The 13000-nt window shown below is 42.0% G+C and overlaps 1 protein-coding gene across 1 annotated transcript; it reads right to left on the bottom strand.

The window, feature by feature from the left end:
• Nucleotides 1–375: 375 nt before the first annotated feature.
• On the bottom strand, nt 376–10096 carry CA7 (carbonic anhydrase 7). The gene is made up of 7 exons (XM_064386984.1): nt 9989–10096; nt 7793–7990; nt 4871–4989; nt 3767–3862; nt 3464–3526; nt 2437–2592; nt 376–2157 (listed from the first exon to the last, which is right to left on the bottom strand). Exons 1-7 carry the CDS (start codon nt 10026–10028, stop codon nt 2035–2037), a joined length of 795 nt encoding a protein of 264 aa, XP_064243054.1. The 5' UTR covers nt 10029–10096; the 3' UTR covers nt 376–2034.
• Between the last annotated feature and the right edge of the window lie 2904 nt (nt 10097–13000).

Consider the following 13000-nt stretch of genomic DNA (forward strand, 5'->3'; position numbering starts at 1 on the left):
AGAAGTCATTCAAGGTATAGAATATGTTAGAACTTAAGTGAAAGGATTAAATTCAAACAGAAAGTGTTAGTCCCAGAAGGTGGTAGGAACTGTGATATAGACTAAAAAGAGGGGTCAGAAATAATTTCAAGAATTTAAAAACATGTCCACAAACTTGAGAGGGATAACTTTTATCTGTACTTAGATCATTCCACAGTAGCTTAGGCAAGGTTTCTGTAGCACTGAAGATAAACAGTCAAAGCATTCCTTGATCCAAAAGAGATCCAACTGTTGAAAACAAACATAATTTCTGTTAATGACAATCCAAGAAAAGTGATACTGTAAGTAGGGAGAGGTGGGTCTTCTCAAAAATAAGGATGAAGATATGCACACATGTGATTTTAAAGTCTCATTTATTTAATTTGTTAAAGAAATTAAGATACATTAAATAGAGTTTCTACAAGACCAGTTTGCATTACTAGCAAAGTTCATAATACATTCATAATAGCTAAAACCATTGCATTTTTTAACGATCTTCCATTGCCTTTAGCATCTCCTGGATAAGAATCTCACATCTAAAACAATGCTGAATTAGCCCTCACAACAGCCCTGTGAGGTAGAGGTCAGTATTACCCTCTTTCTACATAAGAGGAAACTGAGAAACAAAGTTTTAGGTCAGTGTACCAGAAAAATCACAGAGATCTGAGGAGGAGAATTCCAGTCTTTCATGCCTTGTACTGTGCTCCACACCTCTTGTCATGCTTCCCTGGAGAAAGGGGAGCAGCCACAGCAGCTGCCATTCTCCCCACTTCCCTTGGCCTTGTATGTCTTGATTTCTCCATCTCAGCTGATGGAAAGTGATCAACATCAGCAATTTCTACCTGAACTACACAGACAGAACAGGCCATGTGAGGCCCAGAACTCAAGGAGCTGGGAATTGACTGTGGGTAGTCACAGGGAACATCACAGTATTGAGTACCAGAGTCAGAATTTTGTCCCTAATTTGCAGAACCAACACGTGGCTGTTCTAAAGCAATTTTGCAGAGGTAAAAGGATTCAGGAGTGCTGAAGCCTCATGCGTGCAGGGAGCATCCCTGCCAGGCAGCCCTGGGGCAGGGAGGGTCTGTGCAGCAATGCTCACTCAGGACAGACAAGATCTACCCGTGTTAGGTCCCTAAAGGAAACAAAACACCTGCTCTCTGTAGGGCAGACACTGAAGGAGGTCATATTGCAGAGCATAGCACTGAGCTGAGGTAGAATATGAGCAACCAAGGAACACAAAACACACCTGGATCACTGCCGAGGAACTCTTCAACCAAACTTACCCTGACCAGGGCACTGTGGTCCTGTGTTCTGCATGGGCTGAGGACAAATACCCAAATAACATTGCAATAAACTGCTCTGCTTTTCAACACAGCATTACATTGTAAGATAGCATCTTAGAACAGTAGATTTAAAATATATATTTAAATTTATATTTATATATTTGTACATTTCATACCTGGGCCTACTTGAGGCGAGTTAAGAACTTTTTCTAAAGCTACTCATACACGCTACTCATACGTGTCATCAGGCAGCAAGAATACAGTGAAAGCAACCTTTAAATCAGAGCTCAGCAAATAGTAACAACAGATCAGTAAGGAAAATTTAAGTCCAGTTTGTCCAAAATTCTTGATTACTGTTTCCTCATGTATCAAATGAGACAAGTACAAGTTGTGGCCATCAGCACTAATAGATCACTATACAATTTTCCACTTTATAAAATTAAAATGACATTAAAATCCAACTTTATATAGAGTTTCAGGTCTTGAATAGCAACCTAGTTCACTCAGCAATCCTTTATATTAAATAGTGCTGGTTAAAAAGATGCCATTTGTCCAAAGAATGAACACTTTAAATAAAATAGAAAGCCAGGGGATTATCCCTGTTCAAGGAGAGGGTTCATGGAAATGCCTGTCTTGGGTGTTCCATGAGTAGTCTGTAGACCAGAGTCTCTGTTTAGAGTATCTCACATGTGGAAGCTCTTGGATATCTCAGGGCCATTATCAGTTTTCTTCAGGCCTTGAAGGAAGCTCGAACAATTCTCCCCTTCAGAGGCTGAGGGGGGCGAAAGTTATTGGCCATTTGGATCCTCTGGTCTTCCTCACCCGTGAAGAGCAGCATGCGGAATTTCTCCAGCTGGAAGTTCAGGGGAAACAATTCACTGCTCAAGGGGGCAATCAACAGTAATGTTTTTTTAAAAAGGACTAAAAGGAAATATTCAGTATATTTTAATCAGTTAATTGAACAAGTTCAAGCAAACTTCTAGAGAGTATTAACAGAAATTGACAGAAGCCTGAGGATTAAACAGGCCAAATATTCAGAGACTTTTAATTTGGCCTAATTTCAAATCAGAACAGTCTTTGCCTGCTTATCCAACATTGAATGCTACAATAACAGAGAGTATCAGAAATTTACCTGTTTCACAGAGATTCTTATGGGTTCTTTCAGCACTATCCATGTCACACTCTCATTAAGGGGTGGGGTTGTCAGAGAACCGAGGTATGTCCAATAATCTAGACTCAAGGGCAGGAGACATTTAGGATTGAAGCCTCTAAACTGAGCTTTTGTTCCCTGGGAAAAGAAAATAGACTTGAAATTTATCCTTTTACTTTTAAGTGCAGATAAAATACCTTTTTTGAAAGAGAAGAAATTGTTGAAATAACCTTAAAAATAGGAGAAAGGAAAATTATGTAAAGGTTTGGCTGCCTTACAACTGTTAGGCAAAAGCAGGTGGCAAGTGTGATGCCTAATGCTGGCTTACTGGACTTTGTGGTCTTGCACCATTCTCTCTACCAAAATTCACCTCTTGTCACAACAGCCCCAAAAATAATACAGGAAGTGTGTTCTGTATATAGTGTTCAGTATGAGTATAGATAATATCACAGCAGAGTTCCTCGTTTCATTACTTTCTCATCTATTTCAGTAGGAAAATTTAAATCCTATTGTTATTGTCTGCTATGGTAAATATCAGTTAAAAAAAAATAAATCAAACCTTCAAGTCTAAAATTAGAGGAAGGTGGATTAATAGAGGAAGATACATCAAGCAAAAGACTGGTAGATATAGAAGGGGGTGTTGCCTAAAGTAGTGATTGCCTTAAGTACCACAGTCTAGAGCAACATTCTTCAGGCTGTAGGAGCATCCAAAAGGATTATTTTGCTGAGTCTAAGAGCTGAGTCTCAAGGGTCAGGAAGCTGTGGATTTTAGACTTTTTTGGGAAAAGCAGAACCTCTGGACGACCAGTGGGGTCAGCATAGCCTTGTGAGGCACCTGAGATTAGAAAAATAATGCAAACTTTGGAGGGAAAAAAGATACAACTACAGTTATGTTCTAGTTATGGGAGCATCTGTGGGCGGGTGATTTTTCATTTTTGTCTCAAAGATGTATATGAGCATGATTTTTAAAGGATATCCCAGAAACAAATTTAAAAAGCTTAGAACTTACTTTAAATTTTACCATGTATAAAGCATCAGTGAGTCTGTTCATACCGGCATGTTCTTTTCCAATCTAAAAGAATGGAATAGTCTGGTTAAATAAGAAGGACTACAACTATGCTTTAATTAGGGGTTGCTTTCTTACTCAAATGTTAACGTTCCTACCAAAGTTTTCAGCAATTTGCAATGCATTAATGCTTCCAGTAAGTCATCTGTTTTCCTTAAGCACTTCTTAAATATGTGGCATAGTCCTCAAACACTTTACAGCATAATGCTTTTTATCATGTAAACATGCTATTTTTGCAATTCTTACCTCCAAGAAAACACCAACTACTGCCAAGCCATCTGGAGCTGCTGCTGCCTCTCCAAATGTTGCATATTTTCTGGCATTCCAATGTACTAAGTGAAGCTTTAAAGAAAAAATAACAATTAAATTAGTGATTGAAGTTATGAACGTGGTTTCTCATTGATAGCACTAGCAGTTGTTCATAACAGAACAGTTTTGTGTCAAAGGCATTGATGGCAACATGAAGCAGTTCAATCCTTTGGACAGGTCCATGAGTGTGGGCAGGAACCAGGCAAGTTTTCTGTAACAGCCCACATGGGGGTGGCATGGCCAGGCTTAGGGAGTGGGAGGGTACAGGGGTGGCTTCTGTGAGAAACTGCCAGAAGCTTCCCCAGCTCATGATCACAAGGAAGGGGCCAGGCTGGAGCAGCTCCTGAAGGACTGACTGCACCCATGGGAAGGGACCAGGCTGGAGCAGCTCCTGAAGGACTGCACCCATGGGAAGGGACCAGGCTGGAGCAGCTCCTCAAGGACTGACAGCACCCATGGGAAGGGACCAGGCTGGAGCAGCTCCTGAAGGACTGCAGCCCATGGGAAGCTCTCAGGCTGGAGAAGCTCAAGGAGCTCACTGTCCCCTGTGGGAGGGACCCCACACTGGAGCACAGGAAGATGTGAGGAGCCCTTCCCCTGAGGAGGAAGGAGCAGCAGAGACAGCCTGGGATGAGCTGAGCACAGCCCCCATTCCCCATCCCCCTGCACCACTCAGGGCAGAGGTGGAGAAAGCTGGGAGTAAAGTTAAACCCAGGAAGAAAGGAGAGGTGAGGAGAACCTGTTTTAAGATTTAGTTTTTATTTGCCATTATTCTACTCTGATTTGGTTGTTAATAGATTTTTTTGTTTTGCTGTGTCAGTAACTGGAGTAAGGAGCTCTCCCTGCTCTTATCCTGACTCACAAGCCTTTCCTCACGTCCTTATCTCTCCTCCCCCCATTCATCTAGGAGGGCAGGGATAGCTGACCTTCCCATGGTGAGCAAGGAATCAGAATCCTAATCCTGCCCCCATTGCAGACAAAGTCATGTGACAACATCATTTGCATGAAATAATCCCATCTGTGAAAACGCATCCCCCTTACCTCACAGGGAAAAGGTTTTCCATCAATAGTGTGCTCTGATCCCTGGCTGTGTGTGGTGCCCCAGTGGAAATGGAACTGCTTTAGCCGGAATGGATTCTGAAAGGGCCCTCCACTGATTGCTAGGCAGAACAAAAAAAAACAAAAAAACAAAACAAACAACAAAAAACAACCCACAACCAAAAAAAAAAAAATAAAGAACTTAAGCCTTCTGGCTTTTCAGCATCCTCCTAGTAAAGCTAACCAGTATTGGCACAATAGTGGAAAAAAGTCAGCAGCCTCTCCCAGCTGCCAGCATGCAAAAGATGTATCATCCAGGCACTTAAAAGGGGTGGATTTCTTCATGGAGAGCATCAAAACTCATTTGAAAACGTAAATTAAAAACACTGTGTGGCTAACTGTACAGAATTTGTAGCTTTCTTGAAAGAGAATACTTGACACATGAAGATGTGGTAACCACCCTTATGCCTTTCCTGTTAAACACAATAAATACAAGTGGAACAGATGGAGTAGCCCTGGGAGAGGGACCTGGAGGTGCTGTGGGTGAGAGCTGGCCCTGCCCCAGCCCTGAAACCCCCTGCCCTGAGCTGGGCCCAGCATGGGCAGCAGGGGAGGGGATTGTGCCCCTCAGGTGAGACCCCACCTGCAGAGCTGCCCCAGCCCTGGGACCAGCACAGCCAGGACCTGGAGCTGCTGCAGAGAGCCCAGAGGAGCCACCAGGATGAGCAGAGGATGGAGCAGCTCTGCTGGGAGCAAAGGCTGGCACAGCTGGGATTGTTCACCTGGACAGGAGAAGGCTCCAAGGAAACCTTCTACCCTGAACATCAGCTAGACAATTCAAATAAGTATTTCCTTCTTACAGTATCTTTCCTTTCAGTGGAGGTTATCTATATTCCATTTCCTTTAAATACCTGATCCTATAAAAGAGGAAATATAATAGCTGGTACTTCACACGACACCACTCAACCTCAAATCACCTTCTAAAGGTAAGGAAATGCCACAGAGACACTTCATACATCATTTAGAAATAACACCTAAGCACAGACAAATGTTTAAGATGCCACCTATAGAAGATATTTTATCACAGCATCAGTAATCCCTGTAATTTTATATGCCACCAAATCTAATACACTTTGTCCAACAGACCTCAAGACCTGATCAGAGTCTCACATTAAGAAAATTAAAATTACATTTAATATCTGTATAGCTTGTATCCTCAGTGCAGTTCATAACATTTTATTTAAAGAGTAAAAGCTGGGGCTTGGACCGTGCTACCATACATGCATGCTTCCAGCTGGCCTTGATGCAGGAAACTGGCCTTGCTAAAGCAAAGGTTTTAGTATTAAGGATGTAAATACTCCTAGTACGTTTTTCTAAAGTTAGCAAAAGAATGCATCACCTGTCCCTAATATTTTAAGACGTTTACCTATTATGGATTACTGTCAAGATTCTGTTGTGTCATTTATGCAGAGCTTTGAGTCACTAGATCTATTTCAACACAACTAAAAGCAGTTTAAACCATTTTTCCCACTCCTAGCAGTCATCTTTCTTGAAAAACTGTTATTGAAACAGGACATGCTTAGTGTGGAAAGGGTCCCATTCCTGGCAGGTGCTTTGAGTCTGTGTCTCTAAGTGCAGAGTAATAGATGTTTTTAAACTTCTAAAGCTTAATAAAGTTCACTGTTACACAGATACAGTTCAGCTGAAAATTGCATTGAAGTAGTTACCAAGCTAAGATAATACTTCCAGTGATATTTTACAAATTCTCTTTATAGGGTGACACTCTAAACAGATCTGTGCAGTAAAAGTGGAAAATGCTCATCCAGTCCTCTTTGCAAATTCATAAAGATAAGATGCTTAAAAACTTGACCATCCCATTGGGCAGGTTTTTAAATTCATTGCAGAAGAGAAATTTTAAAACAAGATGTCTGGAATATTGACCTTTAGGCCTTATTTCAAAGGGTTACCAGGACAAACAAGCCACCTCACAGAAAAAGTAATTTGTTTTCAATATCAAGGTATCCTATTTAGTTTGCATCAATGAGCACACCCAAAAGGAAGATGAAATCAGCTGATAAGTTCACAAATTGTTCCAGTTCTTTTTGGCTTTTTTTTTCTTTAATGCACTCTTTCCATTTATCAGCTGCTTTATCATCTCCATTTGAATGCTCTTCCCCTACCCCCAGATGTAAAAGCACTACCATGTCTACCATGGAAACAGACCTAACAGAAGACATAATCAATCACTTAAAGAATTTACATTCTCTGCCAAGGGCTGAGACAAGAATAATGTACAACTGCAGCCAGTCCAACATCCAAAGTTGGCTGCTACCAGCTCAGAACCCAAAATGAGCTGAAGATTTTCTAATTTCTGAAGAAACCAAAGTGCTAGAAGTCGGGGAAGAAAGAAGAAAATTCAAGGTAACAGTAACCTGTCCAGGTACAAATTGGTGCACTGATTATGATGACTGTGCTGCATGACCCAGCTCTGCTTATCCTCTTCCCTTCCCTGTGGGTGGGAGCTGGGCACTGAGCCAGAGCTGGCACATGAATTGGCATCTTTGATTGGGGTGATCACGAACCAGGACACTGAGGAGCTTACATCCCTGCTCTGAGTGCTGGATGTGGTCTGGAAGTGCTGGAGAGATGCCCAGCAAACTTCAATTTTCATCTAAAAAAGAACTGCAAACTTCTCATTTTCCTGACGCAAGAGCTTTTCCTAATGAAGAAACACTTATTGATCTGTGACATTGCATTGCTAGAGAGGCTCCAAGTGAAGACAAAATATAAACAGCTCCAGTCACATGCCTTGTTCTAAGCTGATATTATACATCATAGAAGTTACTCCGTACAGAATGTGTTTAATTGCTTCCCCCATTAAGTCCCAAGCTGGTGTTCTGAGTTATCTGGCTGTGCTAGTCTCACCTGTCCTGTCATCAGTGTCCTCAAACTCCACCATGACAGAGTGGCCGGTGTTGGAGATGCTGAGGGAGCTGCAGCACTCGTAGGAGATGACGAGTGGCTGCAGGCTGGGGTCGTACACTGCCCGTGCAGAGTCGATGTCAATGGGGGACTGGCGGTTCCCCTGGGCAATGGGGTAAGCTTTGTGCCACTCAGCAGGGCCTTCAACAGCAAGCAAAGGAAAGCAGCATTATTTCCTTCCCACCATACACAGAACGGTCATTATGGGTTTGCAGGAAGCTTTAAATAAAGCTTGCTCAGCAAGAGCGACTCCAATGTTTGGAATGTGAGAAATTAATTTAAATTCTAGGCTGCTGTGGTTTTATTAGCACAAGCAGGCTGCAACAAGATGGGGATTCAAATATCTTGTCCAGAACGCACCAAGGAGATCATGGCAGAGACTGCTGTACCCCCAGTCACTTGTGCCACTCTCTCTCTGCAGAGGCTGCAGTTACCTTGATAAGGTGTTCCAAGGTGGTACAGGTGTAAACATTTGCATGCACAAACACACTCCCCAAAGAAAAAGCATTTAATTCTCCCTGGGAAAGAGAGTGTAAAAGCTCCAGCAATTCAAATTAGATGCAGATGACTCAATCTCTTAGCTACTGACTATGCAGTTATTTTTAAAATAATTTTATGACTGCAGTAAATTTTTGAGACAGCTCCATTCTTCAGTCATGCCCCTTATGGTATCTCTCTAACCTGAGTGAAGGATACACGATGATAATTAACACTTTGGGACTTCCTGACCTCAACAGAGAGGGGAAAAAGCCCAGCTGAATAGCAGAACTCTGCTGCCAGAGCTGGAAGATTCTTAAACCATTTGAGATAACAAAAGCTTATCCATATCAAAGAATTCCTATTTCTTATGGCTCATTTTCTACTTTGCTATGGTAGTGGAAGCAGCAATTAAATTCCTCTGCTGCTTCTATGCATGAAGTGTAACAGTAACAATTGTACTTCGGGATTCTCAAGAAGCACATTTTTAATTGTAGCATTCTCACATATTTTCACAAGGGGAAGCTTTTTTAAAATTAAGCACAGGTATTTAGCCTCCTTGTGTTTACATAACACAACAGTGATCTATTACACTGTTACTTGGCTTTGACACTTTCTGCTAAGCTTATAAAATAATATCTTTTCTCAGCCTGCCTAGAAAGCAGATTTAGGAATTAAATGCTCTTACACAAGCTAAGGCAGTATCATTTGGCTCTCACAAGTTTCATAAGAGTACCCATAGCTCTATTCTCCTAGCTACAAGCACAAATACATAACATTACTTACTAGCACTAACCAGCTTCACTTGGTATTCAAACTTGCTTTCAGACTCACACAAACAAAAGGAACTGCTGTTAAGAAAGAGACTGGCCCCTGAAGGTTCTACAAAAGACTCTTGCTGGACACTCAACAGCTAAAATAATTGCTGCAAGGAGAAAGACTCCTGCAAGTTATGCAATTGTCTCATTGGCCAGCATCAGCCACTCATCCACCCTGTCTGTAAAGGATCCAGGCACTACACGACGCTGCTGTGGCAATCCTTCAGGAGCTCCACATCCCCCCCTGTGCTGTGACACGCATCCTTGGAGGTGGGAAGCAAAGGAGGAGGACTAAATTAAAATCTGTCAAATCAGAAAGCATAACTTGTTCTGTAAGAGATCTGATACTGATCTGTACAATTTATTAATGTACTAGATATATGCAACATATAGCTTATTTTATTCACTTTTATGAAAGCCTAGATATCACATTTCAGCAACTGCACAGAACCAGGAGATCTATTACTGCTCTATTAAATCTTCTTTACCTAACAGAATTGCTTTTGGAGAGACACACAGGTAATCTTTTTTATAACAGCATTTTGGAAAGGGACCCATCTGTAATATCTGCAGTCTGAAAAAACCCAAAGCATTCAAACTGCTTCCCTCAGTTTAGGAATGTTGATTGCAACACTGAAAGGCAGCAGATGTAAACTTGCACATCTTTTGGTGCCGCTTTCTGGGTGCTATTGATTATCAATAAAGTAATTAATTACCTGCTGTATATACTTGATTCTTGCAGACATCAAAATGCAGGCAGCTCTGCAGGGCTCAGGCAACAGCTCTAGAAAGAAAACGAGTGGGGGAAGACAGAGAGATGCAGCACGGAAATGCCAGAACCTACCGTCAGCCTGCCCATATCCCCAACTGTGGTGGCCAGTCATTTTAGGAGCTGCCCCTGCTTGGCTCCAGCTGCCTGAGCAGGGCACTGCTGCCTACCTGCCTTTATAGCGGCTCCCCGTGGGATAGGGTCAGCCCCTTAAAGATACAGAGCAGCCAAAGCAATTCCTACAGGACAGGGAAAGCCCTCGGGTTCTCCTGCTCCAGCCTTGCTGCTCCTGCTCCCCCTATTTGCTAAGGCAGCACGGGTGAAGGAAAATGTAAAATTCAGATAACTGAAGTCTCAGGACTTAGAGAGAAAGCCAAACTGTGGATCAAATTTAGGAAAAAAAAAAAATCAGTGTTTTCTCATTCTCTGCCCCAAGGAAGAAAACAGGACAGTCCTGTGCAGGTGGGACCGGCCCTTCTCACATCTGTGCTCTGCAGGGGGAAACATCACTGCCTCTCTTCTGAAACCCTGCTGCCGGCTGCAAAAAAGGAATGGTGTTTTCACCAGATCTGTAATTAATCACAATTGGTGCTTAGATGAGATGGAGAACATTCTTATCTTGGAAAAAAACGTCTTGTGCTGCTTTTAAACAAGGTACAAGTCAAACAAAGTAAGGATGAATTGACAATCTGATTTTAATTTTGCAACTTCAAAGAAACATTTTAAATGGACAAAAATAAAAGTGTGATTATATTAGGGACAGAACATAGCAGATTCCAGAGAAAGCAGTTGATGTGTGAAGCCTCATTACCTGGAATGATCCAGCAGTTGTCTGCACCCTGCTAAAGCCATGGAGAGGCTACAATGAGACACTCAATCTGCAGCTGTAAAATGTCTTAAGACATCTCTGGGGCAAGGATAAAAGCTCCCTCATTGTAAATTTGTTAGATCTCAGGAAATGCTTTCTGTCAAGGCTACATTTTACAAACACATTGATTTTCACAAAGACAATAGCACACAACAATAGGGATTCTTCTATTATGGAAGCACGAATATGGAAGGAATAAATCAATAACAGCATTTTATGCAACTTTTATGTTGTGGTACTGCCTTGTAAGTATTAATTTTCTTTTTCAGGAGGTTTCCATGACAGTCAGCTATAAAACCTTTAAGAATTGCTGGTGCCAGCTAAATCACTCACAGAGGGATGTAAACTGCTGCAAAGGTCTCCACAGGAGAGTTCTACAACGACTTAGGTCAGCTCCTCAATTTGTTCCAGGTCCAAGCTGCTGCGACCTGCTCAGGTCCCTGGCACAGACACTGGGTGTGGCCATGTCCCAACAGTCTGGGCACACAGGCCCTTGTGGGCACCCAACACTGGAATAGGAACCTTAAAATGCTCACTCCGATGCAGAGTCAGGAAAGCTGTTCTAGGGAAAAGTACAAAAATACCAACACAGCAGTGAAAATAAATGGAAGAGGGATTTTGTGCTTTAAAAGAGCAGATCATAAGCTGGGGAAGCCCATGTGCAAGACAGAGAATGCCGAGCAACTGTTTTCAAGAGAAACATCAACACTGGGCTCAGGTGAGCCCACAGGACACAGGGGCACTGCAGTGCCCAACCTGCACTGGGCACCATTGACCCCTTCAGCTTTTACCTTCTCCCTCAAACCCACACAGGTCTTTGCAGATCTGGACTACAAACACGTGGCACAGGAAGAGCTCTGAGACAAGTGAAAATATCCTGAAGACATGGCAGGAAGCAGACGCCACAAAATGGAGTTTTAAATGGATGGATTTAGAAAAGTGGAAAGGGGGAATGACAATACCCGAGGGGAAAGGAAAGAGAGCCTGAATAAAACTTTAGCTTGTAAAATGTATCATTAGTAATGATAGTCAGTGTGTACATGACAACTTTATGTAATTCCAATCCAGCCAGCCTTGTTTCTTTATGAGGAAAATATTAAATTTTCCTTTAATATAAGGTAAGAGTGCTGCTTATACAAATATCACATTATTCTGTAACCCTGATGCCTCTGGATATTGGCTGACTCTTAGAATGGGTTTTACTGATTCTGGCCTCAAATGATAATTTATCACTTCAAAAGCTGCAGTCATCATGTAATTCTCTTCTGTTTTACTAGTTTGAATCCAGGACAATTACATCACACCCATGAACTTATGGAAGTGAGGACAACAGAGTGGTAGGTGCTCAAGGTGTGGATTTCTCCAATGCTGAGCTAAAAGTGACATGATTTCCACAAACTTCTCCTGGGTTCTTCACGCCATGTCAGAAGTGTCTGCTTCACAGTGAGTGATGGGAAGACATAATTCCATTCACTACAGTGAGATGTTTCAAGGTGCCCTAAAACAGAAATCTGTCTTCCTCAGCCTTCTCACTTAGGGTTTTATTCCCCTTTGCCAGCAGTGATGAGAGAACAGAGCAGCAGCCCAGGACAAATACAGGGGTTCTTCTGAACGTGTCACCAGGTTGTGATACAGAACTAACAACGAATGCTTCAGGTTCTCCACCTTTATATATAGAATTAATTTTCTTTATTATTTAATTGGAGCTCCCTTTACAAAATTGCCATATAAGGACTAACCATTATGGTTAGAAAACTCCAAGATTGGAATGCTGAATTGAAGTTGGACATATTTAAGCTTTGCAGTTTTGAGGAAATTGGGGAATTTAATCTCTAAGGCAAAATGTCTCTATAATACTACAGGTCTGAAATTGTTGGGAGGTTGTTGCACATAGAGATGTTACTTGAGGATAATTCTTCTGATAAATATTACTGCATCACTGTGGAGAGGCAGAGCTGCATTTTAACGTATGTAAGATGAAGTAAGAGTTATTTGGTTCCAAGGTGAATGGCCCAATTGCACTCTAAGTGTATTAAGTAACTTGGCAATTACATCTGCTGACATCATTAATAATGGTAAGACATTTGAACAAGGTGCCATGTGCCTTCTTTAATGCACCCCAGCGTGTCTGGTGTGTGACTGCATGCCAACAAAACCAGGTTAGAAAGCCCACCAGTATGGGTGCAGGCTGCACACTCCGAGCCACTCACGTGCCATGG

This window comes from Passer domesticus, chromosome 12 (assembly GCF_036417665.1).
Source record: "Passer domesticus isolate bPasDom1 chromosome 12, bPasDom1.hap1, whole genome shotgun sequence".
NCBI classification, from domain to species: Eukaryota; Metazoa; Chordata; class Aves; order Passeriformes; family Passeridae; genus Passer; species Passer domesticus.

Excerpts from the sequence above, each read along its gene's own strand:
- CA7 (XM_064386984.1), bottom strand. The coding sequence starts at position 10,028 with ATGACTGGCCACCACAGTTGGGGATATGGGCAGGCTGACG. Across the intron at positions 4,990-7,792 it reads GGACACTGATGACAGGACAG|CAATCAGTGGAGGGCCCTTT; the intron begins GTGAGACTAGCA and ends TGTTCTGCCTAG. Across the intron at positions 3,527-3,766 it reads TAGTTGGTGTTTTCTTGGAG|ATTGGAAAAGAACATGCCGG; the intron begins GTAAGAATTGCA and ends CCATTCTTTTAG.